We start from the raw sequence: 23506 nt of genomic DNA, 5'->3' as shown, positions 1-23506 counted from the left end.
AAGAAAATCAAGGAAAGTGTGGACCTCTTACTGAATGAGGGAGGCAACCTAGTGACACAGGATGTGGAAAAAGCTAATGTACTCAATGCTTTTTTTGCCTCTGTCTTCACGAACAAGGTCAGCTGCACTGGGCAGCACAGCATGGGGAGGAGGTGACCAGCCCTCTGGGGAGAAAGAAGTGGTTCAGGACTATTTAGAAAAGCTGGACGAGCACAAGTCCATCGGGCTGGATGTGCTGCATCTGAGGGTGCTAAAGGAGTTGGCAGATGTGATTGCAGAGCCATTGACCATTATTTTTGAAAACTCATGTCGATTGGGGGAGGTCCTGGATGACTGGAAGAACGCTAATGTAGTGCCTATCTTTAAAAAAAGGGAAGGAGGATTTGGGGAACTACAGGCCAGTCAGCCTCACCTCAGTCCCAGGAAAAATCATGGAGCAGGTCCTCAAGGAGTCAATTCTGAAGCACTTAGAGGAGAGGAAAGTGATCAGGAACAGTCAGCATGGATTCACCAAGGGCAAGTCATGCCTGACTTACCTAATTGCCCTCTTTGATGAGATAACTGGCTCTGTGTATGAGGGGAAAGCAGTGGACGTGTTATTCCTTGACTTTAGCAAAGCTTTTGATACGGTCTCCCACAGTATTCTTGCCAGTAAGTTAAAGAAATATGGGCTGGATGAATGGACTAAAAGGTGGACAGAAAGCTGGCTAGATGGTCAGGCTCAACAGGGTAGTGACCAATGGCTCCATGTCTAGTTGGCAGCCGGTATCAAGTGAAGTGCCCCAAGGGTCAGTCCTGGGGCTCATTTTGTTCAATATCTTCATTAATGATCTGGAGGATGGCGTGGACGACACCCTCAGCAAATGTGCAGATGACACTAAATTGGGCAGAGTGGTAGATACGCTGGAGTGTAGGGATACAATACAGAGGGACCTAGACAAATTGGAGGATTAGGCCAAAAGAAATCTTGAGATTCGACAAGGACAAGTGCAGAGTCCTGCAGTTAAGACAGAAGGAATCCCATGCACTGCTACAGAGTAGGGACCAAGTGGCTAGGCAGCCGTTCTGCAGAAAAAGACCTATGGGTTACAGTGGACGAGAAGCTGGATATGAGTCGACAGTGTGCCCTTGTTGCCAAGAAGGCTATCTGCATTTTGGGCTGTATAAGTAGGGGCATTGCCAGCAGATCGAGGGACGTGATCGTTCCACTCTACTGAACATTGGTGAGGGCCTCATCTGGAGTTCTGTGTCCAGTTTTGGGCTCCATGCTACAAGAAGGATGTGGAAAAATTGGAAAGAGTCCAGCGGAGGGCAACAAAAATGATTAAGGGGTTGGAACACATGATTTATGAGAAGAGGCTGAGGGAACTGGGATTATTTAGTCTGCAGAAGAGAAGAACGAGAGGGGATTTGATAGCTGCTTTCAACTACCTGAAAGGGGGTTCCAAAGAGGATTAATCTAGACTGTTCTCAGTGGTACCAGATGACAGAAGGAGGAGTAATGGTCTCAAGTTGCAGTTGGAGAGGTTTGGGTTGGATATTAGAAAAAACTTTTTCACTAGGAGGGTGGTGAAGCACTAGAAAGGGTTGCCTGGGAAGTGGTGGAATCTCCTTCCTTAGAGGTTTTTAAGGTCAGGCTTGACAAAACCCTGGCTGGGATGATTTAGTTGGGTATTGATCCTGCTTTGAGCAGGGGGTTGGACTACATGACCACCCGAGGTCCCTTCCAACCCTGATATTCTATGAAAACAGAAATCTTAATGAGTGAAGCATAAGTCTAGATAAAACAAATAGGGACATCTGAATGCAAAATAATCCAGTTTTGCTTTGTTAGTCTTTTTTTTTTGGTGATCTGATTAAGAACAGTCAACATTTCAGTTCTGAACTTTGACTTTTTCCAAGGGCTTATTAGCCACTCTTTGAAATTGTATTGGCTTGAAACATGTCATGTCTTCTAGACCTTCTAGAATACAGTGAAATAGTTTAGCTTTTTGTTTGTTGTTCTGTGTTCAAAATGTTGTACCTGTTGAATCAAAATTCTTGAATTATAAAAATATAGTTCTGCAGAAAACAAATGCGCTTGTGTGAACTTAAGGATATATTAAATACTTTAAAATCTATATTACATTTTTTTTTAACAAAATGCAACCTACTTGGGCAGTAGATAGCTTAACTGTTTAATTTCATATGGATGAACAGTTAAGATGTTCTGACTGCAGAGTCTTTGTGATGGCAAGTATAGAAAAGTTTGATTTCAAGCTGTACTACACAATTTTGCCACTTGATGGCACCAAGAAACAAAAGTATTTATCTAAAACAGGGGAGGGCAACCTATGGCACAGGTGCTGAAGGCAGCACGTGAGGTGATTTTCAGTGGCACTCACACTGCCAGGATCCTGGCCACTGGTCCGGGGGGCTTTGCATTTTAATTTAGTTTTAAATGAAGCTTCCTAAACATTTTTAAAACCTTATTTACTTTACATACAACAATAGTTTAGTTATATATTATAGACTTGCAGAAAGAGACCTTCTAAAAATGTTAAAATGTATTATTGGCACGCAAAACCTTAAATTAGAGTAAATAAATGAAGAGTTGGCACACCACTTCTGAAAGGTTGCCGACCCCTGATCTAAAACATGTGCTGCATAATGGTATTTGATAATGAAATGTGTGGGACACTAGTGCTTCTGCTTATCAATTCACATTGAGTCAGGATATTACAATTACATCTGCATTGAGCTGGCAGTGGTAGCATCATTCCAGTTATGAGATGGGGAAAGGAAGGGGCAATTAAATACTAAAAACTGAACACTAGCTGTTCTGTATCAAACTCTGACTGGCAGCAAAGGAAATTCAGAGGGTAAGTTGCTTCTGTCTCCTTAAGGTATCCTATTGTAAATACTGCAGAAAATATTGCATATAAAATCCCCCCAGATAAACCTCTACAATATGCAGCTACAAAAACGTACCTTGAAAGTTTAGTGCTTTCTTAGGCATTATCAAGCCTTCTTACTTGAGTAAACTGAGTTCTGAAGAGGAGAGCGGAATTCCACACTTTGTCTCCTCGGCCTTGGACACTGGGAAACAGCAGTGTGTACTGGCTTATAATGGAAGGTTAGACTCAGTTCCTCTGTGTGATATAGGCAGTGCAGTTCAGAATGCAATTTGGCAACATAGCAGGTGAAAGTGAACCTCATAACTTCAATTTTCTATATTGTTGTGGCATAGTGAAGAAATTTCACTCCACTACTCTTGCAAAAGTGGTGGCAGGATAAACAGTTTGACACTTGATGATTTTTAGGGTCCAAAGAATGTGTTAAAATTAAAGGCATGAATGGCTTTTTAGGAGATTTATAAGTATACACCTGGAGTTGCTGCATCTCCTTTAAATGTAAAACAGTATCTTCACTAAGGAAAAAGATGTATTTTTAACTGCATTCACTAGGGTGTTAATTTGGGTTTGTGAAAACAAAGTATGTTGTCATTTTAACCCATGTTAACTGGTCACTGTTACCTGCTAATGTGGGTTAAAACTGCAATTTACCTGTTCTTCACTAAAGTTTTAATGCAGATTAGATTAAAGTGGGTTAAAAATACCCCCTTAATTTTTTCCTAGAGAAGACAAGGCCTAAAAGTGGAGATTGAAACATTCTCAGACACTCCTTTGCAATACTGCTGTTTCAAGTCTCCATTATGCAGATGGCCCTTGTCATAGGGCCTTAGAACAGTGAGTAATCTTACTTCCACATATCCTTCAGTATGTAAACTGAGGTTGAGTTTAGGATGCAATGACAGCCTCTTATGCAGACATGAGGAAATTATGGCTCATCCTAATGAAAAATGAGGGTTTATTTTATTTTCATTGAAAGCAGTATTGGGAGATAACTTTTATGATTGTGTCTTAAAGATCTGGCAATTCTTAGTTTCAGTAATAGAGATACTTCCTATGTTGCAGATAAATGACTAAAATTTTTGAGATTTATACAGTTAATTTGTTTCAAGAGCTAGTAGTTTTGGTTTGTACAGCAGATGCTTCCATCCATGTTAAGGTCAGGCTTGACAAAGCCCTGGCTGGGATGATTTAGTTGGGGATTAGTCCTACTTTGAGCAGGGGGTAGATGACAACCTGAAGTCCCTTCCAACCCTGATATTCTGTGATTTCTATGAATCTATGTTACCTTCTACTTGCAAGATTTATGAAAGCCAATACTATCGATTGAAATAAATGTCCTTGTTAATTATCAGTGAGTGGTCTTCTTCAGCTTCTGGTTATATAAAGGTAGAAGTGCTGCTGCTATGGCTATTTTATAAAACACATCTGAATATGCCTGTGCATGTGAAACCAAAGTCCTTTGTTTGCTTATATAAGTATAGAGCAGTTCCTCGCACTACATTATGGTAATTCTTCTGTCTGCTCAAGATGCATGACTAACCATCACCTTGTGTCCTTTTCTCACTCTAATCTCTGCCCTGGGGATTCTGAATTTATATCCAATGCCATAGAGGGGTTCTGTGACAGAGCTAAGATTATAGTTAGAGTTCTTGATTTTTCCAGGAAATCTGCCTATTGTAAGAAATCCTGTTAGCTGCCAAATCTGTGGCAATATTCCGTATTCCACCATCTTAGTTTGATTACTGCTTAGATTTTCTGAAGTATAGGGATTTATGTTCTAGGTCTCCATTAAATGAAGGAACTTCTAATAACACTTGTAAATCACAAAGGTAAGAAGATGAGAACTTCAATAAAGGCAAGGTGATATTCCTTTAGACCGTTTTCTCAGATCCTCGCTAGAGAGCAACTTCTAGACTTTTGTCTCTCAGTGGCCTTGCTGGTGCTGCAGACTCAGTGGTCTGTTGAATGGAAGGTGGTTAGTGATCCACCTCCTTTTTTTTTTTTTTTATGCAAGCTTTGAATAATAGTTCTGCAGCTAAATCTGAAGTTGCTCAAACGCTGAATTGTTCCTGACTGACACCGCAGTTCCCATCATACTGGGGAGAAAAAGGGAACTCCATATTTCCTCTCTGTGCTCTGGAAGACCAATTTTCAATCTTTCCAATGAACGTTTCTACCTTGTTTGCATTGACAGAATATTCATTTTCCACCATGGAATCAAGTGTCAACTTTTTCTAAATACCAGCAAAGTACACCTCTACCCCGATATAACGCAACCTGATATAACACGGGTTCACATACAACGCGGTAAAGCTCTGACACGCTGTTCTGAGCAGTGTGTTAAGGGTCCTGGGCTGGGCCGGGGCCGAGGGGTTGGATAAGGGGCAGAGGGTTTTGGGGGGAGGCAGGAGCTGGAAGGGCAGGGCAGTTTTGGGGGCCCTGTAGTCCCAGAGTGGTTCGAGGGAATAGCAGGGGGGGGAAGGGGCCCAGGAGCAGCCCGCTCTGCTTCCCTCGCCCCAGCTGTGTTGCTTGGGGGAGGGGGCTTGGGGGAAGGGATCCCTCCCGTCCCCAGCCCGCTCCACTCTGCCAGCTCCCAGCCACTGCACTCCACTTCCTGTCACAGGTGATTGCCAGACCTTTCCCCAACACCCGCCCCCCCCCAGTGACATGGCTGGGGCAAGGAAAGCGGAGTGAGCTGGGGCCATATTGCTCCGCTTCCCGCCACAGGGCTTCCTTTCCCCAACCTCCCCGCACTCACCGGTGGTTGGAAGTGGAGTGCTGCGCTTGGGAGGTGGCGGAGTGGAGCAGGCTGGGGCTCCGCATCCCGCCGCTGCCAGTGAGGGCCTGTCATGGGGTAGGAAGGGGGTGGTGGATAGGAGTTGTAGCCGTCAGGGGACAGGGGGGTTAGATAAGGGGTGGGTTCCTGGCGGTGATTAAGGACAGGGATCTCTGGAGAGGGTGGTCAGGGAACAAGGAACGGGAGAGCCAAAGCAAGTTTGATATAACACGGTCTCACCTATAGCGCGGTGAGATTTTTTTTTTTTGTCTCCCAAGGACTGCATTATATCGACTAGAGGCGTAGTATTAATGTACTACCCAAGAGGTATTAATGATTGGTCACAAAAATCTTAATTTCTTAATATGAAGAGGCTAGGTAGCACTTCACCTCTTGAGAGCCATCCCACTTCATTGTGAGAAAAGCTGGTGGTGAAGGTAACATTCTCAAGCTGCAATTCATAAAGTCAGAAATTCAGTAACCTTTCAAAGGACTTGCACAGGTTTCTAAGCATTTTCTTAGCAGAAAAATTTGGAGGTGTATGAAACAGTGAAGCATGTTCCTGCGTGCCTGAGTACTTGCCTCCCTTTTTTAATGGTACTTGAACACTTCCATAAAGCAAATCCGGTCACAGTCATAAGTACAGATTTAATAATATTTTGCTAGAGCTTCTACTAGCAGCCAGTTGCACAGATTCATCTCCTGCACTAGTTTAGACTGAATTATGGACACACCATTGCAGGACATATGGTATATCCATTTTTTAGAAAAATGGCTTTCAATTTGATGCTTTCTTCCAAAAATTCACATTTGTAGTAATTTTTTTTCTGTACTCCCTTATAAAGATTGTGTTGAACGGTTCAGGAAACACTGGTGTATGAAGACTAAACCAGAGCCTTTATAGCTATTATGAAAGCTAGTGTCCAGAACAGGAATATCTCTGGCCTACTGAAATTTTTACAAAATTTCAAGACTATTTAGTTCCTTAATCATAAAAATAAAGGCGGTGGTCTTGTTTCCTCTTTAGAGTTCCCAATATGTACAGTGTGTTGCTGGATGCCTGCAGCTGATGCTCAGGGTCAATGAATATCGTTTTGCATGGGTAGAAGCAGATGGGGTGAACTGGTGAGTATCTTTCTTACTCTATGCAGGATTAGTTACATTTCAAACATGCACAATAGGCTATTCCCCAAATGACCTTCCTTGCAATTGAACTCTTTAGGCTTAATTTTCAAAAAACTTTCTTACTTGTAGCCATGAAATTCTTATTTGTGCTCATATAGTAACACTTGCATGCAAACAAATGAGCTGAAAAATGTGGGTAATTGAGGCCACATGACTATTTTTAGGTCTTCATAAAGTGTTGTTCTATTAATAACTTAAAGGTGATCATAGCTATTTGTCTTAAAGGTTAGAGCACCATGCTGGGGGTTTGTTATATATGAGACTGAGATACTGCAGGTTATTGAAAACAGATTAAATAAAAATTAAAGGTCCAGTAGAAACTTACATTAAAGATTACTGCAAGTATTGGTGAAGAGTTATACTTTCTGGAATTATAGCTCCATTTTATTATGTAATGTTTTTAGTAGATCACTTTCTACCCAAACCCTGTCAATTTCTTTCAAAGAGGAATAAATGGTGCATGAGTTCAGAAACTTATCACTGGCCTTACTTGGAAAAGATCACTATGTAAACCTCTGTATTGTAAGTGACTTGTTATTAGAGCTGATTGAAACTCAAAATTTTCATTCGGTTGGAAATTCTGACACTTCAAAATCCCCTTTTGCCTTGAAGGGGATCAAAAAGTCAAAATTTCCAGTGAAATGAAAATTCTGAAAAACTTTGTTTTGGAAATATCAACATGCTGCACAATTACCTTATTAAAAGGACATGTGTCTTTCAAATAGTATATAGTAATAAACTATAATAAAATTTCAAAGCCAAAATAATAAAGTTGAAACAAAGTGCTTTGACTTTGCTGAAATGAAGCACTTCGATATTTTTTTGTAAAATTTTGACAATCAAAATATTCCAACAAAACAAATTGTTTTAATCAAATTAGTGTTTTCCATCAAAAAACTCTATTATCTAAAAACTTTTGACCAGCTCTATCTGTTGTTTTACACACACACGAAAGCTCTGTTCAGCAGATATATTACTGTTGTCATAGTCCCGTCTAATGCTTGGTGATATGTATTTGTGACTTTCATGACCTGGCATGACTCTGATTACAGGCTGCGGTTAGAAGACTCATCATGAATGGTGTGTTCATTAGTTTGCGTTTTGCATACATTGTATTTAAATTATTACAGTCCAAGATGAGACTGGGGACATCGGAAGAAAATGGTCTGTCTTTGCTTGTGCTCTCTGCCCACTCTCCAGCTCCATAATGCAATCCCAGAGTAGATGCAAGTTTCTCCTAAAATAACAATGAAGTATGTTAATTACATTAACATTCACTAGATTACTCTAATCATATATTGGCTGTTAATCTGAAAACAGACAGTGCTGCATTAGGTCATATTTGGAAAACATTTTTTGCAACCATAAGGCTTGGAAATGTAACCTGTTAAAAATGAAAACTTCACTGAATAAAGTGATTAGGCTGATCACATAAGTGCAAGCGCTGGGGACCATGAACTACTGATTTCATCCAATCCTTAGTTTTATACCTAAAACTCTTAGCTTTTGCCAATGAGCTCTCTGGCTAACATTAATTTAAAGAAAATCTTACATGTTCAGGGTCATATACACAGTCCACTTGCCCATTGTGAAACATTTGCACTGCTACCTATGTTAATTATGTCTTTCAGTATCATGGGAGTCCTGAGTAACAAATGTGGCTTCCAGCTCCAGTATCAGATGATTTTCTCCATATGGCTCTTGGCATTCAGTCCTCAAATGTGTGAATATCTGCGTCGATATAATATTGTTCCAGTTCTGTCTGACATTCTCCAAGAATCTGTCAAAGAGAAAGTAACTAGAATTATCCTTGCAGCATTTCGGGTAAGTGAAGTTGACTGTAATTGTAGTGGATTTACATGGTTTTGTCTCTTACCTAAGTGTTTCCATAGATTATTTCCTGGCATGCTGGGTTGGATGTGTAGTCCACATTAACTCTGACTTTCCTTTCAGAGTTAATATGTGGATTCTTTGTAGGGTAAAAAGGATGCAGCTTTCTGTGCCTTCTTGAACTGGCAGATCCCAATATGAATGTTCGTTGTTCCTCTATATTCTGTTAAAAAATCCTATTTACAGAATGTATTAAAAAATGCTGATACAGAAATTGGTGTTAGAACACAAGAATGACACTCTTTTAACAAAAAAAACAGGAGTACTTGTGGCACCTTAAAGACTAACAAATTTATTTAAGCATGAGCTTTGTGAGCTGTAGCTTTGTGTAGCTGTGAGCTTTGTGAGCTGTAGCTCACAAAGCTCATGCTTAAATAAATTTGTTAGTCTTTAAGGTGCCACAAGTACTCCTGTTTTTTTTTGCGGATACAGACTAACACGGCTGCTACTCTGAAACCACTCTTTTAACACTTAGTAAATAGGTAAACTGGCCTTGCAGATATTTCATAAAAATGTACCAGCTCAGGCAGAAAATCTACTCACCAACCTTTTATTGTGATTGACAGAAAATGATTTTATGTATGTGTCCAAAATAAAGCTTTTTGAGGAGAAACTTTGCAAGACTGGCGTAAGCATAGATAGTGTAATGTATGTTGGGATGAGATATCCACATAAGAGCACTGAGTAGTTGACTTCTGCTGCAATATTATATCAGTAAATCTGAAAATGGCTGATCCTATCAAGATGTTTTATAATACCAAAGCATTGTGGCCTCCTGAATCTTTGTGTGTGCATGCACACATGCGCAAACATACTCTGGTTTGTATGTGTCATCCCTTCTTGCACCCACGCATTGGATGTTTTATGTGCACACCTTTCAAATGTGATCATGTGTATAGTATAGGGAATTAAAATGGCTAGTTGAGGGAGGATGGTGGGGACACGGGAAACGTCCTTTTTGTGGAAAGAACTACAGTTGTACATGTTTTGGCTGGGCTCCAACGTAATTACTGTATTTGGAAACTTGAAGCCTGACAAGGTTGTAATCTTCATTATGAGTTTCAGCCTTCCTAATGTGTGGTGTTTTTTTTTTAATTTATTTTTGGTTCAACAAAGTTATAAGAATTTAAAACTTGTGGAGTATGGAACTTAAATTGCAAGCTATGCACTTCAGCAGTGATATTTATTGCACTTTTGTACTTTTTAAAAGGCAACCTTCTGGTCTTCGTAACCATCCCAGAAAACCCACCCACCCACCAAATTATTTTCTCCCTACCGCAATTGTGTGTGAATGTCTGGTCTCTAGGTTGCACACCCAAATTGAAACTTGTTGGACCTTGAACCCCAGAATGCCCTGGGGCCACTGGGCAGAGAAACTCAAAATATGGGAATCTGCTTTCTGGTTATAGTTTGCTTTGTGGCAGCTAGGTATTTCCAGAATCCTCCATTTTTGTTGTTATTGCAGAGAGGGTTCACCTCAGATTCTCTCCACCTCAGTCTCTAGGTCTGGATGGGAGAAGGATGTTCAGTCTATGCTAGCTGTCTGGTAACACAACTTTTTGTTTTTAGGATTGTCCAATAACATACCTTTGTCTCCAGGAAGTGTATTTTTGGAGTTTTTGTGAATCTTCCTTAAAGAGCTCTAGGATATAAAGTACAAAAGAGTACATTAAGATTCCTGTGGCAATGTTAGTTGACCACTATGCACATGAAAACTTCTGCGTCACCAGTTCCATAGCAACCTGCTTTTGTTGTGGCTATTTGCTGGATTTTTACTACTATAAAATGTTTTCCCCACCTTTTTGGTGGGATTTACTCCCTCCTTTCTTAGAATAATGTACTGGCTGGGGAGGGGGTACTCCAGAAGCAGTGCAGTCCACTGACCCACCGAGTTTCTTTATCCTTGAACGGTTAATATACCAGAAAAGGAGCTCTTGTTTCTGACTTTCTTAGACTAATCCATGCTATTGACCTGCAGAAATAAACTCTTCTTTAGCTGCTATAATCCTTTCTCAGGCTCAAGCAAGAAGGTACAAAATTTTACTTTTTTAAACATGTTGTTTAAATCTAAATCTTCTCTTTTAATAATTGAAATATACAGTCACTCAGTCCTCATATATCAAACACTGTCTTCTCAGGAGATACAGACCGTGTCTTCTTGCAAACCTGGACCCTGCTGACAATTCTAGGGCTGCATAAATTAAATACAACCTCTTGTCCATAATTCATTGCGTGTCTTTAGCAGTTTAGGTATTTCTGATTGCAAAATTGAGCTTTTCCAACTTGGAGAGCAGTAAAGTATCACATATAACCTGAAGCCTGGCATTTGTAGAAGTAGGGGAAGAAAGTATCAGAAATAAATTCATATTGAATTGCATTGTCCATCTGTGCCTAGACATTCCTTCAGCTGTCTGTATGTAAAGGATGACAGATTGTGAAATTGGAGGGTGTGGGAGTACCTTCTCCCCCATTTCAGCCAGTTCAGTTGTGCTTGGCTGTTGAAGGCAGCAATAGAACCTGAGAGTAATTAAAAAAAAATTGATGGTTGTATTTAAAGGGAATATTACTCATTGATCATGTTTTACTGTACTACGTGTCTAGGAAGTTTGAAGAACCCTAAATATAAATTTGACATGGTTATCTTTAAGCAAGGTATTGAGAAACATTATAGTAGAAATGTCACTAAATTACTGGACTGACATCTGTTGGTGAGAGAGAAGTTTTTGAGTTTACACAGAGATTTTCTTCAGGTCCAATAAAAGATATTACCTCATCCACCTTGTCTCTCTAATGCCCTGGGATCTGCACACCTAAAACACTGCATACATTAAATTAGTGGTCCAATTAGTTTTCTCTCTCTCTTCTCCTCCTCCCCCCCCCCCCCAGGTAATTACTTCCCTGCTCCTGAAAGATATTATGACCTATTCATATGAACATGGCTTTTGCTCACTGAGGCTTTTTTTATATTGATAATGTGCATTATCATAGTAAAAAGGGACTTGCTTTGATTGAATAGCATAATTTGAACCTGATTAAATTGAGTGAAAGATAATGAACTGATAGTTGGAGTCAGTGAAATTACTGGTTGCTGCACTGTTCTTACTAATCGAGATGGGCTTGAACTAAAATCCCTGATCTGAATATGCCCAGACTTTGAGGAAGTTGACCTCTAGATTCAGATGTGAATTATGCATTGCAAGGCCTGTCTTTAGTTTTCTAAAATGTTATCATAGAATCATAGAATATCAGGGTTGGAAGGGACCTCAGGAGATCATCCAGTCCAACCCCTGCTCAAAGCAGGACAATTCCCAACTAAATCATCCCAGCCAGGGCTTTGTCAAGCCTGACCTTAAAAACCTCCAAGGAAGGAGATTCCTGCTCAGTAATTTAAACCGGTGTTTCTTTCAAATGATGGCCAGCAAAACCTTGAGATTCCACCACCTCCCTAGGTAACCCATTCCAATGCTTCACCACTCTTTTATAGTGGAAAAGTTTTTTCTAATATCCAACCTAAACCTCCCCCACTGCAACTTGAGACCATTACTCCTTGTTCTGTCATCTGGTACCAGTGAGAACAGTCTAGATCCATCCTCTTTGGAACCCCCTTTCAGGCAGTTGAAAGCAGCTATCAAATCCCCCCCATATTCTTCTCTTCTGCAGACTAAACAATCCCAGTTCCCTCAGCCTCTCCTCATAAGTCATGTGCCCCAGCCCCCTAATCATTTTTGTTGCCCTCTGCTGGACTCTCTCCAATTTTTCCACATCCTTGTAGTGGAGGGCCCAAAACTGGACACAGTACTCCAGATGAAGCCTCCTCAATGCTGAATAGAGGGGAATGATCACATCCCTCGATCTGCTGGCAATGCTCCTACTTATACAGCCCAAAATGCCGTTAGCCTTCTTGGCAACAAGGGCACACTGTCGACTCATATCCAGCTTCTTGTCCACTATAACCCCTAGGTCCTTTCCTGCAGAACGGCTGCCTAGCCACTCGGTCCCTAGTCTGTAGCAGTGCATGGGATTCTTCTGTCCTAACTGCAGGACTCTGCACTTGTCCTTGTTGAACCTCATCATATTTCTTCTGGCCCAATCCTCCAATTTGTCTAGGTTACTCTGTATCCTATCCCTACCCTCCAGCGTATCTACCACTCCTCCCAGTTTAGTGTCATCTGCAAACTTGCTGAGGGTGCAATCCATTGCATCCTCCAGATCATTAATGAAGATATTGAACAAAACTGGCCCCAGGAACTACCTTTGGGGCACTCTGCTTTCTGGGGGCTGCCAACTAGACATGGAGCCATTGATAACTACCCCGTAGAGCCAGCTTTCTATTCACCTTATAGTCCATTCATCCAGACCATACTTCTTTAACTTACTGGCAAGAATATTGTGGGAGACCATATCAAAAGCTTTACTAAAGTCAAGGAATAACACATCCACTGCTTTCCCCTCATCCACATAGCCAGTTATCTTGTCATAGAAGGCCGTTAGGTTAGGCCTGACTTGCCCATCATGAATTCATGCTGACTGTTCCTGATCACTTTCCTCTCCTCTAAGTGCTTCAGAATTGATTCCTTGAGGGCCTCTTCCATGATTTTTCCAGGGACAGAGGTGAGGCTGACTGGTCTGTAGTTCCCTGGATCCTCCTTCCCTTTTTAAAAGATGGGCACTACATTAGCCTTTTTCCAGTCATCCGGGACCTCCCCCAATCGACATGAGTTTTCAAAGATAATGGCCAATGACTTTGCAATCACATCCACCAACTTCTTTAGCACCCTCAGATGCAGTGTATTTGGCCCCTTGTGCTCGTCCAGCTTTTCTAAATAGTCCTGAGCCACTTCTTTCTCCACAGAGGTCTGGTCATCTCCTCCTCATACTGTGTTTCCCAGTTACATTACTCTTTTTATATAGAAAATTATATAGGAACTAATATAAACTGGTCACTTTCATGCTGTTGGAAAGGCACTCTTGAGCATGTAATTGTACTAACCTAACTGAAAATTAGGGCCAAAATATGTTGGAATCCTTGTCAGTTCATAATATTGCCCTCCCAAGCAAGCCTTTTAATAAATGATTAATACTGTTGATGAAACTACAGACCTTCTTGCATAATTCAGATTAGTCTTAGAGAATATTTGCAGAAAGATAAATCTGTAGTAAATACTATTTATTAAACTGTAAAAGATTTATTTTCAACTTTTACCTTTTTTTTCCAGAATCTTTTAGAAAAATCTATTGAAAGAGAAACTCGCCAAGAGTATGCTCTCGCTATGATCCAGTGCAAAATTCTGAAGCAACTAGAGAACTTGGATCAGCAGAAATATGATGATGAAGACATAAGTGAGGATATTAAGTTTCTACTGGAAAAACTTGGTGAGAGTGTCCAGGATCTTAGGTATATTTTATAGTATGAGATTTTAAACCTGTGTCACTTGAAATACTGGCAAACTTATTGATTTTAATTTATGTTTGAAAAACAGAAAATAGTAGATATGCTGGTGGTGTTCTGGTATACCATATCTTCCCAACAGTATATGAAAGATCCAGTTTCTAATTGGATGTCTGTCATATATTTGACTAGAAAAATCTTCTATGCTTATGCACATGTGCTTCTTAACTGACAGTTTAATAGGCAGGATTTTCAACAAGAGTTGCATCTGCTTGCACTGGAGTCGAATTTGGTACTTTCAAAATATGAAACTTAGTGTAGACCCATAGAATGCCAAATGAACACGAATACACTAGTGAGTCATTTATCCCAATTTATGCTGGATGTATAATTTAGATTATAACTTGTATCTCTAAATTGGGTCCATGATCCCTGGTCAGAGGAATTCCTTTTTAGACTTTAGTAACCACTAACAAATGCACAAAGCAGTTTAGCTTTCTCTAAACGTGTACTGTTAACAGATTTTTTTTCTTGGGATCTGGAATCCCATATTTAGGAGAATAGTTCACTTATGAATAAAATGGGATTGCTAGAGAGTTTGTAAAAACATTTTATATTTCATATCAGTAAATTTAAGATTATGTCCTGTGTAAAAGTAAAGTAGAGGTATGGGGAGAGTGCCTTTTTTTTAACCCTGCAACTAAGTGCTTGTGAACACTGAAAACATTACAATGGCACAGTGCACTGCTGTGGCGCTTCAGTGTGAACACTACCTACATTGATGGGAGGGGTTCTTCCATCCGCATAGGTAATCCACCTCCCCAAGAGGCAGTAGCTAGGTCAATGGAAGAATTCTTTTGTCGACCAGTGCTGCCTACACAAGGACTTAAGTCAGTTTAATTATGCCACTTGGGTATGGATTTTTTTTCACACCTCAGAGCAATGTAGTTGTGCCTGCCCAATTTTCTAGTGTAGATCAAGCCTAAATCTTAAATTTCTGAAGTGGGCCAAGTGAGAGGACTTCAAACAAAGATATTCTTCCCCTCCCCTCAACCTGTGCTCACTTTTATGTTTCTTAAGGATGTTCCACCAATATTTTTAAACAATTTATCCAAATCAGAATTTTGATACAGATTTGTAAAGAACTATGCTTCTTTACAAATCCTACTCTCTCTCAAGGAGTAGAGCTTCTGATACACTGTTAAAGGCCCATTCATGGGAAACTAGTATTTCACCCTGTGTTTTTTGCACTCTAGTTCATTTGATGAGTACAGTTCTGAGCTCAAGTCAGGAAGATTAGAATGGAGTCCTGTACACAAATCTGAGAAATTTTGGCGAGAGAATGCTGTGAGATTAAATGAAAAGAATTACGAGCTATTGAAGTAAGTTCTTCAATTTTCATAAACTTCTGATTCTCTCTTCATACTGTTCTTTAAAGTATATTTTCAGTGTTCAAATTTAAACCAAGTGTACTATGGTATTTATTTCAACATGAGCATTAAGTACTGTAATTTAATTTTGTAGAAACGTTACCTAGGGAGAAGAGAAGGTCAGAACATATTACTGTTTAAAGTGTGTGGCTTTTTGGCAGTGGGAATCATCTGCTCAGAAGTTGAATTGCTTGTATTTCATTAACTGAGCGAGGTACTTATGTTGATTATGTAATAGAGAAAGTATTCAAAACCCATCTTAACTCAGTTGCAGTGTCACAAATGGTGGCTTTTAAACTATTTCAGTTAAATACACTTGAAGAAATCCCAGCTAATACAGTCCAAAAGTCTGACTTCACCTTACCTTAGTTAAAATTTTGTCAGGCATTCCAACACTCTTCTAAATGCCTTTTTTTGGTGATGAGGTTGAGGATATCATTACAGCTGTGGGATTATTCTGTGTGACCTCTGGCTCAATATGTTACACTCCACACTCTTGATCTAGTTTCTGAGGTGGGATTGAATAGTGCAGCTACTTGTCCTTGTCTGTATGTGACAAGGACTTGCACTATTTTGAGGTTGGAGCCCACCTTTCCTGATGGAGCTAAGGGCCTATCATTTTATTGGCTGGCTGGCTTTCAGAAGCCAATCAAGAAAGTTGGATTTTTAGATGGCTGTGAATGCTCTGTTAGTTGCCTAGTTAGTCATTTTGATTGTGTGTCCTTTACCATTGACAGAGTGGTGTCAAAGTGCCCCTTCTCCTAATTTGTTCCTCTATGTCAATGTTGTATAAATCTGGATTGCAACATTTAAAGCAGGGAGATGAATGGAGTACATGATGCTAAAATAGAAGGCATGGTGTGAGCCTGGCCAAGTTGAGATCTAACAATGGCTGTGCAAGCAGTCATTTCTTTGTAGATCCTGTGCTGGAGGCAAAGTCTCAATCAGCAGAACTGTTTCCAGTGGTAGGCAGGTTGGTGTCTGGAGTGTCTTGACTCACTTACAGAAACCAGTGTTTCATGCCAGGGCAAATTTTCACTCTGCTTTGGGTAAGATTGACACTCTAGTCTGATTCTGAGCAATCTTCGAGGAAGCAGAATAGTAACTAGGAATCATCTGCTGGAGTTGCAAAAAATCTCTCCCTGAGGTTCTGGTAGTGCTCAGGGAGTGCCTTGGGCTATGCTCAATAATTTAAACCAGTGTTTCTTTCAAATGATGGCCAGCAAAACCTTGAGTTCCTCTTTTTTGGAGGCTTTTTCAGGGCATATCTTTTCCAGAGGAAAGACCCTAGTATCTCAACAAACAAACAAAAAAACCCTGTTCAATCTGCATGTCAGTCTGTTGTGGGGGTGCTAGCCAGATGGTGTGGCCTGTGGTGCCTTTATTGTGTAGAAGACCTCCAACTTTACATCTTCCATTCACTGCACAGTCCAGTTGATCTGCTGTCTTGGTCACTACTTGAGATTGTGGCCTGGATAGGAGCTAGCAAGCCAACATGGAACCTATATATGATAGAAGTATGGGAGAAGGACACTGAGGAGATGGGAGATTTTTGCCTACCTTTCTGTTGCTCAGGATTGCAAACCAGAATTACGCTAATTTGTCCTCATGGCTCTATTTGGCTTTTTCATGCCACGCTCATTACTATGATACTAAAGTGTTATTTCTGGATGTCCAATAGCAGCAGTGGCTATTTTACTCAATGTGCTATAGGCTAAAAAGCTGTGGCTGTTTCTTTTGGATGTAGGCTACACCTGAAGACCACTTTGAAATGTTGGTGGCACATAATGATGTACAAAAGCCTGCTTTTAGTGGTGCTTCATACAGGTTACACTGCCCCTATCCTTCACAGGGTGGACTGATTTTCAGTTCATTTCTGGGTGTAATTAAAGGTGTAGGGTTTCATAGGATCATAGAAATGTAGGGCTGGAAGGGACTTTAAAGTAATCTAGTCAATCTCCCTGCACTGATGCAAGAGAAGACAGACCCTCCCTGACAGGTATTTGTCTAACATGTTCTTTAAAACCTCCAATGCTGGGATTCCACAACCTCCCTTTGTAACCTATTCCAGTATTTAACTATCCTTTATAATTGAAAGTTTTTCCTAATATCTAACTTAAATCTCCCTTGCTGCAGGTTAAGCCAAGTACTTCTGGTCCTACCTCCAGTGGACATGGAGAACAATTGATCCCACCCTCCTTTATCACAACACTTAACATATTTGAAGACCATTAGTAGTCTTCTTTTCTCAGGATATTAACATGCCTGTGTTTTTAACCTTTCATCATTTTTTCTTGCTTTTTTTCCGGACTCTCCAGTTTGTCCACATCTTTCTTAAAGTGTGCTATCCAAAACTGGACACAGTACTCCAGCGGGGGTTCACCAGGACAGAGTAGAGTGGAACAGCTAGCTGCTGCTGAACTTATGTCATTCTTGTTACTACACCCCAGAATGTTTGTTTACCTTTTTTGCAAGTGTATCATGCTGCTGGCGCACAGTCAATTTATGACCACTCTAACCCCCACATCCTTTTCTGTAGTACTGCTGCCTAGCCAGTTGGGTCCCCATTTTGTATTTGTGCACTTGATTTTTCCTTCCTACTTACTTATCTTTATTGAATTTCAGCTTGGTAACTTCAGACCAGTTCTCCAATTTATCAGGGTCACTTTGTATTCTACTTCTGTCCTCCAAAGTGCTTGCAACCCCTCTTAGCTTGGTATCACTACAGATTTTACAAGCATACTCTCCACACCATTATCCGAGTCATTATTGAAAACATTGAATAGCACGAGAACCAGGACAAACCCTTGTAGGATCCCATTAGATGCCCTCCCAGTTTGACACTGAACCATTGATAACTACTCCTTTGAGTATTGTTTTTCAATCAGGGATGCACATACCTTACAGTAATTTCATATAGACAGCATTTCCATTGGTTGCTTATGAGAATGTCATGTGGGGATACTATCAAAAGCTTTACTAAAATCGAGATATATGCTTCCCACCCATCCACTAGTTTATCAGTAATTCTTTCAAAGAAGGAAATTAGATTGGTTTGGCATGATTTATTCTTGACACATCCATTTTGTCTGTCTTATGTGAGTTTACTGACCTTATTTATATGTGCTGGGACATGAGGGCAGGGAATTCTCAGTATGGATCCTTGGTTCTGGATTTTTGCTACACCCTTTGGTTCAACAGAGCTCAAGTCTGCTGACATTGAATGTATACTGCGAAGTCTGTTTCCCAGACTTCTTTATTTTTATTTTTTTTGGGGGGTGGAGTGGGGGAAGGAAGGGAGGATAGATTGAAGCTGAAGGGTTAGGGATTAAAACAGTTGATATTGGGTCAATCTGAAATTTTCTATATGTACCTTTGAATCATAGACCTCCGTATCTCTGACCTCCATATCATTGTGTGTGTCAAATTCTATTTTTATTATTGGTTTGTAAACAATTTTCTTGTTGAATTGCCTTCAAATTACTTATCTTTATTTTGCACACTGAGTTGAAGTTTGAGTAACTCCTTCTTCTTTATGAAACGTACAGAATTCTCTCTCTTGTTATGTTAAGGAAATAAGTAACAAGCATCCTAATAGATTCTGATGTGGTATCTCATTCATAATCTTGGTTTTTGAAGAGAACCAGAGTTACTTGCTGAAGTACAGTAGATAAGTAAAGGATGCACATTACTTTGCTATTAATGGTGTCTTTGAAACTAGAAAATCATAATTGGAAAGTTTTAAAAATGCTATAACTCTCTCCATCTTCATTAACATGTCTAATTCTCCACTCTTGGAATGCACTTCAACTCTTTGCAGTAATGGGTAATGATTGTCATCCTGTTCTGTTTTAAAATTCTGCCTGTTTTTTTCACTGGGGTATCCTCTAGTAAACAAGGAAACCATTGTGGGGGATAGAGCATGAAAGTTGGTTGACAGCAGTTAAGTGCAACCACACAACAGTTCTGATAGAACCATTTTGGCATGTTACAGACAGCAAACGGAATAGCCATGATGTATTCTGGGACTTTTGAATCATGTATCTTGTAATACCAAAAACTGTTTCTCGGGGTAGCTTGCCTACAGAAGACACTTCATCATGGAATGGAGTTAGCAGCAGCAGCGCTTATGAACCTGCAGCTTCTGTGGTTTCTTCTCCACACTGTCGAATTTCATAAGCGTGACTGGTACAGCTGGACTTGAGCTCAAGTTCTCACTGCAGGTGCTGCAGTCTAGTGATGCAAGCAACATTTTGTATAAAATGCTTGAGACAGCTGTTGTGTACAGATGCTGCAAGCTCAAGGCACTGGTTGCAATGTCCTTTTGCCTAGAGTAGATAGGGTCTTTGCTATTTAATTCCAATTTGTTGCTTGGGAGGTATTTTTTTGTCTGTTATAATCCCAGTTTTACAGTACAGGTGATGCATGATGCATTTATGGTCTCTGTAATTGAGTTACTTTAAATTAGCACTTTGTAGAGTAATTAGCATCTGATTGTTTTAAATACTATTGTAGAATCCTGACGAAGCTTCTGGAGGTTTCTGATGACCCGCAAGTCTTAGCTGTAGCTGCTCATGATGTGGGAGAATATGTACGACACTATCCTCGAGGGAAGCGGTAAGCAAAAAGCTTTCTTTGCCTTTGTCTCTCATAATGTTTACTGGCAAGATGGTGGAGTATCCACTTAACCTGATAAACACTATAATTGTACAACAAGTGCTGCGACTTGCCCCAACATAATTATCAAATAGGTTATTGGGAATATTAAATAGCTGTTTGATCCTGTCAGCAATAAATTAATTCACTTTCTGGGGCTTTTAATTAGTGAAGAAAATATATCTGAAGGGCTCTTGAAAATTGTTCAGGCATTTAGTAGCTATTATAATCACTTCAGTCATAGACTTGCTGTATATTTAAAGTGTTTATCAGAATTTCGTTATAAACACCAGAGTATTGGTCTTGCAGTAGTCATGGAGAATCTTTAGTAAAAAATCCTGCAGCTTCTTGTGATAAAACCATTTTGTTCCTTTTGAGCTAAGATTTGTTTCTCATAAAATATTGCTGGTGATTTTCTGTGATAAATGAAAATACTGTGTTCTGATACCATACTTCATGTAAAAAGTACCAATAGAAAATACATAGAAATTTAAATATGCAGAAATACTAGATAACTTACCTGAAACACATAGTATCAGAGGGGTAGCCGTGTTAGTCTGGGTCTGTAAAAGCAGCAAAGAGTCTTGTGGCACCTTATAGACTAACAGATGTTTGGGAGCATGAGCATGAGCTTTCGTGGGTGAATATCCACTTCGTCGGATGAATGTACATGCATCTGACGAAGTGGATATTCACCCACAAAAGCTCATGCTCCCAAACATCTGTTAGTCTATAAGGTGCCACAAGACTCTTTGCTGCTTTTACTGAAACATATAATATCCTTGACATAGTATGAAGGCAGACAAACTGTTGTTCTGTATATTAGGCAAACAAATAAAAATGTTACAATGGTCTGTCAGCAACGAATTCTATGAAAGCTACAACCCTGTCACTTGAAAAGTGAGACATTTCTGCAGGGTCGGGTTCAGAATATTGCAATCTCTTGGTAGGTGAGATTTAGATATCCCAAGGGTTACAAAGTATGTACTGTCAGAGAGGCTTTTAAAAAAAGATCATATGTAAGGGGTTGTGGCACCCACCTTTTGCGAGCACACCCTTCTGGTCTGCTTTCTGGTCAGGTGTGTCTGCAATCTTTCAGTTTATGGTGACCCCTTTCAGTGGCTTCTCAGGCAGTTTTTCAGTAACTCAGCCTTCTGGCTAAGTCTCACACAGTGTCTATATGTGAAAGAGAACAAACCCCTTCCTGGGTATGCAGATTTTAACTTGTTCCAGCCCTGGTGTGGGCCATATCCCCAGGGCTTCTTCTCTGGAGACATTGTCGTCTTGTGGTCCTCCTTGGGCTCAGTCCTTACTCAGTCCCAGACACCAGCCAGGAGCTCCTTCTTTGTTTCCCCTAGTCCCTGCCAGCAACTGTCTTAGGATCAGTCCCAGCAGCCAACCAGGAGCTCCTTCTTTGCTCTCCCAGTCCCTTCTCACACTGAGCTCTCCTTGGTCCTGCTGTTCTTTCAGCCAGCCAGTAACTGTCCTCTCTCTTCTAGCTCTAGGCAGCAACTGACTACTGCTGTGTTCTGCGGCTCCTTTTATATGACCCTGATTGGCTGCTCCCTGCAGCCTCTCTCATTGGCTGCTTCCTCACAGCCTCTCTAGGCTCCTTTGAGGACTTCTCTTCTGCTTCTCTCTTGGATGGGGTGTGGCAGGACCCTGAGGCCTCCAGCAGAGGCCTCTGGGCCTTGTCCATCCTGTCACACCATATTATAGCTCTGTTCATGTAATATTGGTTTAGTCACCATTTAGTCACTTCTGCTTATCCTGATCTGAGGCGCTTGTGGCCTCTGTCTCAGAGACCTTGATGGGTTTTTGCAGCTCTCATCTCTTCCAGTCATACTTAGCTATACAAGTCATTTTTTTAAAAAAAATTTCCCCCGTGAAGAAATGATGAGCTGTTACTGGTTTCCTGACGAGGCTTAAATGAGAAAAATGGAATTTTTTCTAGTCTTGTAAGAGATGATTCTTGGCACAGACTACTGGCGCAGTTAGATTGGTGCACTGTCCCTGACTGACAGTGTAGAAAGCCTCATTAAAACTTTTAGTAACTGATTTCACTGTGTACTTGTGGGAAGGGAACTTATGAAGTATGGAAGATTGACAGCCTCTCTAATCTTACCTTACCTACTGGAACTGCAGATGTTCTTAAAGTATAAGAGCAAATCAAGTATGTTGTTCAGATGTGGCCAGCAGATCATATGTATTGAGCAATACTGAAGTTAGTTGATTAGCTTACTTGTGAGCTGAAAGAAATTTAGACTTTCTGTAGATAGTTCAGGAAGAGATAACATTCCATAATGTTGCCTGAAAATAGACAAGAGGGTGTGGTCAGTATTTTATACTCCTAGGCTGGGGTTTAAAACAGAAATACATTACTAAACTTTTTCCATAATCCAAAACCAAATTGTGTGCACAAATCCACTGCTGAAATATTACAGGAGCACTCCACGTTGTTGCCACCACATCCTGCTTATCATATCTGTGTCCTTTGACTTTTTCAGCAGAGCTTCAAACTTTAAAGTGAGAGGGTGCAGGAAAATAATTCTGTCATTCCAGCTAGTTCAAAAAAAAAATCACATTAATAGAATATTTTTTCTTATATGTTAACTTATGAATACTACAAGTACAGGCATGTCTTCTAGGTACAAAAATCTAAACAGGCCAACTCTCCTACAAAATACGAACTACAAAGTCATGCCTTGCTCAGATTTTTAAAATGGGAATAACAGCTTGTTCCTTGTAAGGCACATATGCAATCACCAATGAAATCCTTATTCAACATGACTTTAGTACATTATCTCCAAGTCTCACAATCTTTAAAGCAATGTTTCAATTACACTTAATGGTCCATTTCCTTCCATGTTACACTTGGATTTCAGTATGACGTTATCAAGTTTGCATCTAGATGTGGGAATCATATTAGCAATTTTCATTTTCAGTGAATCCTGTGATATTGAAGGCTGTTCACTGGTTCAGAAAAATAGAAGAATTCCATTGTTTGCAAAAATTTTAGTTGTTTAAAACTTTTGTCCTTAGAACTTGAAGCCTGTAAAGAGGATAGAGCTTAAATATGTAAAAGCTAAAAGTTCTTCAGTTATTAGTTGCATTCAGCAGAGTGCTAGAATTACCATCCTAGCTATTGATAATCCCTTCTCTTGCTTCTCTAAGAGCAATGTTCATTAGACCAAACATCTGTTTTTATTCTTTTGGTTAGGCTATTTCATAACACTACGTCAGTTTAAGGAAAGTTCAAGATATTTACCATTTAGAAATTATGGAC

At 40.1% G+C, this 23506-nt stretch overlaps 1 protein-coding gene across 5 annotated transcripts in view; it reads left to right on the top strand.

The window, feature by feature from the left end:
- The window catches only part of ATP6V1H (ATPase H+ transporting V1 subunit H), a 79437-nt gene that overhangs the window by 28655 nt on the left and 27276 nt on the right, over window positions 1-23506 (top strand). For all 5 annotated transcript variants that reach the window (XM_039526083.1, XM_039526085.1, XM_039526084.1 and 2 more), the window contains exons 8-12: window positions 6698-6795; window positions 8487-8679; window positions 13962-14140; window positions 15391-15516; window positions 20080-20181. In XM_039526083.1, the coding sequence (XP_039382017.1) occupies window positions 6698-6795; window positions 8487-8679; window positions 13962-14140; window positions 15391-15516; window positions 20080-20181 (698 nt within the window). The remainder of the gene's footprint in view (window positions 1-6697; window positions 6796-8486; window positions 8680-13961; window positions 14141-15390; window positions 15517-20079; window positions 20182-23506) is intronic.

Source organism: Mauremys reevesii, linkage group 2 (genome assembly GCF_016161935.1).
Source record: "Mauremys reevesii isolate NIE-2019 linkage group 2, ASM1616193v1, whole genome shotgun sequence".
Taxonomy (NCBI): domain Eukaryota; kingdom Metazoa; phylum Chordata; order Testudines; family Geoemydidae; genus Mauremys; species Mauremys reevesii.
The sequence above is the reverse complement of the archived record's forward strand: the minus strand, read 5'-3'. Positions and strand labels throughout refer to the sequence as shown.